Source organism: Cicer arietinum, chromosome 3 (assembly GCF_000331145.2).
Source record: "Cicer arietinum cultivar CDC Frontier isolate Library 1 chromosome 3, Cicar.CDCFrontier_v2.0, whole genome shotgun sequence".
Classification (NCBI taxonomy): Eukaryota; Viridiplantae; Streptophyta; class Magnoliopsida; order Fabales; family Fabaceae; genus Cicer; species Cicer arietinum.
Genome location: NC_021162.2, coordinates 53,062,209 through 53,066,322, shown reverse-complemented (window position 1 = coordinate 53,066,322; position 4,114 = coordinate 53,062,209). Strand labels below are relative to the sequence as shown.

Here is a 4,114-nt window from a genome sequence, read left to right as displayed (position 1 = left end):
TTTCAGAAGTTTCACATTTATTTAAAATTTTGAATTTCTTTTAACTTTTGGAAAAATTGCATTTACGAAGTTTCATATGTTGATAGTTTTTTAAACTTTTAAAAAATTTACATTTCGAAAGTTTTACATTCATTCAAAGTTTCGAAATTATTTTATCTTTTGAAAAAATTATATTTCAGAAGTTTAATATTTATTCAAAGTTCGATTTTTTTTTTTAACTTTTAGAAAAGTTGAATTTTAAAAGTTTCACATTCATTCATATTTTTTAAATTATTTTAGTTTTTCAAAATTTTGACTATCTAGTAATAAGGAGTAAAATGGTCTTTTATGTGCTTTGGATGTGAATAGTAAATGTGAGATTAAATTGATGTTTTTATCAATGTTTTAAAAATCTGTCCAATCATTGAACTAGAAGAGGCACCGATATAAAGTTCAATGTAAAACCAAAATTGAACCGCAGTTGAATCGGTGACGAGAAAATCATATTTTGGCTTAATTGCACTTTTGGTCCCCCTATTATAGGTGAAAATTGAAAGTAGTCCCTCCATTTTGTTTCTCCCCAGTTTTAGTCCCCCAAACAGAATTTGAGTCCAAATCATGATGAGTTGTCATTTTTTTTAATGACGTGTCAATAAAAAGCTGACGTGGCAGACGCATACGTGGAATAAACTTATTATTATATTATTTCTGATTAAAAAATATAATTTATATTTTTAAAAATCATTATTATAATTGTTAAAAATCATTATTACAAATCAAATTTATTTGTTAAAATTAAATTAAAAGAAAAAACACCTAAAATCAAAAATCCTAAACAAATCAAAATCAAAAGGATTCACTCATGAACCCTAAAATTATTCAGTCTCCTTTATTCAAATGCTTAAAGCTCTTATGCCTGTTGTCGTTTACTCCATCGGCGTTCTTTTGAAAAAAGAATCTTACAAAAACGACACCATGTTTAACATGTTATCCATTTCTCTTGGCGTTGGTGTTGCCGCATATGGTGAAGCTAGGTTTGATACATGGGGTGTTATTCTTCAATTAGGTGTTGTTGCTTTTGAAGCCACCAAATTGGTTATGATTCAAATCTTGCTTACATCCAAAGGGATTTCATTGAATCCTATTACATCTTTGTACTACGTTGCTCCTTGTTGTTTCGTTTTCTTGTCTATTCCTTGGATCCTTGTCGAGTATCCAATTTTGAAACAGACTTCCACTTTTCAATTTGATTTTGTTATTTTTGGGACTAATTCATTCTGTGCATTTGCTTTGAATCTTGCTGTTTTTCTTCTTGTTGGCAAAACTTCAGCTTTGACAATGAATGTTGCTGGTGTTGTTAAAGATTGGCTTTTGATTGCGTTTTCTTGGTCTGTTATTAAGGATACTGTTACACCCATTAATTTGTTTGGGTATGGACTTGCTTTCTTGGGTGTGGCTTATTATAATCATTCAAAGTTGCAGGCACTTAAGGCTAAAGAGGCACAGAAGAAGGTTTCACAACCTGATGAAAAAACTGGAAGGTTGCTTGAAGATAGAGAAGGAGATGGATCAGGGAAGAGAAATGATAATCAGAATTGATTTCACTTTTCTTTTGCTTACTTTAATTGAAGAACAATGATTTTAGGGTTCATGAGTGAATCCTTTTGATTTTGATTTGTTTAGGATTTTTGATTTTAGGTGTTTTTGCTTTTAATTTAATTTTAACAAATAAATTTTATTTGTAATAATGATTTTTAACAATTATAATAATGATTTTTAAAAATATAAATTATATTTTTTAATCAGAAATAATATAATAATAAGTTTATTCCATTTATGCGTCTGCCACGTCAGCTTTTTATTGACACGTCATTAAAAAAATGACAACTCATCATGATTTGGACTCAAATTCTGTTTGGGGGACTAAAACTGGGGAGAAACAAAATGGGAGGACTACTTTCAATTTTCACCTATAATAGGGGGACCAAAAGTGCAATTAAGCCTCATATTTTTAAATAGAATATATTATACAATAAATAATATGCATATTCATGGCAAAATATTTAAAAAGCCAAAATATGTGTCTTTATAAGTAAAACATGATTTTTTAATAATTATAAACTCAGGGGACTTGGCAATATTTTTATAGATAACCCATCGTATGAGCCAAAGTCACATATTTTTAGCTAAAAGCATGATGGGTTGGGTTATGTAACCTAGTTTACTAGTCCAATATGAAATAAGCACTTACCTGAAGTCACAATTTCTAAAAACTCTAAGGATTTGTTTAGATTGATTGAATAGAGTGGAATGGAATGGTACATGATGGAATTAATTTCATTCAATCAACTTTCTTTATTTCTCTTCCTCTCTAATTTGGAGTATATGAGATGAAATCTAACTTCTTAAATTATTAAAAATCAAAGTATCCCTCCTCACATAAATTACTACTTTTTTCCTCCTACTTTATTTTTTTTTATGGTCTTTGATTCTCATGACAAACATAAAAATATGAATTGCTAATTTTTCTTCTTCTTTTTTCAATTTTTGGTTTGCTGGAATTTCCTTTTTTTTTTTTTTTTCCTTTTTAACCCAACAACTTAAGATCATTGTGTATAATCGTTGCACTATTGAAAAAAACACTTTTCTATTTTGTTCTTGTTTATTGTATAGTCTCTGTCCTAAAAGTGCAAATAACAGTTATTATAGACTTGTTTGAATAATTTCCTTTTTTATGATAGCTAGCTTGAGTGGAAACAAATTTGACAATTATTTTATTTTTATAAATATACTAAAATTACTTCTGAAATGAGTTTTAATATGTAAAAACTCATTTATTTAATGATGTAGCGCAAGTAATTTAATTTAATATGAACAAAAAATATTTAATATAATAAAATTATTTTCAAACTAAAAACCCACTAAAAAATATGGTTGGTTTGAGATATAAGAGACTCATGCACCATACACAAGTGGTTGGTTTGATTTTAGTTATTATATCAAAGAAATCATAATAGTGTTTTTTGAATAAAGGTAAAAATGGAATAAAAAAAGTTATAACTCCTATTTAGTCCATTTTCGAAATAATGAAATGATAATTTTGTTTCATTTTATCATAAAATATCAAAACAATTTCTCGTCATTTTATTCTCTTTTCTTTTGTTCCCATTAGTTTTAAAATATCCCAACAAAGTCTAAAGTATAAAATTCAGCAAGTGCCACCCTTTTGTTATTTTTTTAAACTAATGGATAACTATAGAAGTCGTTGGAGCATTTAAATTTAAATTTAGTATTTTTGTATATTTTTTAATTATAATTTATAATAAAAATCATACATCTGATTAAATTTTTTTTAATTTTTTTTTAATTACATAATTTGTTATAATAGTTTATTTTAATATTATAAACATAAAAATGACAACAATTAATATACAATAACTATATCTTTTTTTTACAATCAAATGTTTGTTTTTCTAAAAAATGAGTCACTAGAGGAGTTAAATATTTATCACTAATCAATTAGTTAAATTTAATAATTTTTATATTTTCTAAATTAAAATGCAAATAATTATAATATATGGGATAAATATTTTTATCACTCGTAAATGTAAAAAACAAGAGAAAAATATATGTTTTTTTTATTAAAACAAATATATGTTATTGATACATATAATCATTATGCGACACATTTGTCACTGATAAATATAAAAAGCACCAAAAAAAAATTTGACATTGCTACATAAAAAAAATACGGGACAAATATTTCTTACTACTAAATGTAAAAAAGTACATTGAGAAAATATTTATCACCGATAAAACATAAACAAAATATGGACAAATATTTGTGACTGATAAATATTAAACACACATAAAATAATTATTTATCATTGATAGAGATAAATATATCTCACTAAAAAAAAAAAAAAAAAAAACGCAAGACATATTTTTATCATTGATCAATTTTAAAAAAATATATGAGACAAATACTTATCGTTGATTCATAAAATATATATATTACAAATATTTATAAATAATAAATATAATAAAAACACGTAATAAATGACATATATTTGATATTTTTTTTACATCTTATAAATATAAATGAAAATAATCAAAATATATTAATTATAATTTA

At 25.1% G+C, this 4,114-nt stretch overlaps 1 protein-coding gene across 1 annotated transcript; it reads left to right on the top strand.

The window, feature by feature from the left end:
• Positions 1-909: 909 nt before the first annotated feature.
• LOC101511621 (probable sugar phosphate/phosphate translocator At5g25400) lies at positions 910-1,604 on the top strand. The gene has a single exon (XM_027332880.2). The coding sequence runs from the start codon at positions 955-957 to the stop codon at positions 1,576-1,578; it is 624 nt and encodes a 207-aa protein (XP_027188681.2). The 5' UTR covers positions 910-954; the 3' UTR covers positions 1,579-1,604.
• The last annotated feature ends 2,510 nt before the right edge of the window (positions 1,605-4,114 follow it).

Excerpts from the sequence above, each read along its gene's own strand:
- LOC101511621 (XM_027332880.2), top strand. The coding sequence starts at position 955 with ATGTTTAACATGTTATCCATTTCTCTTGGCGTTGGTGTTGCCGCATAT.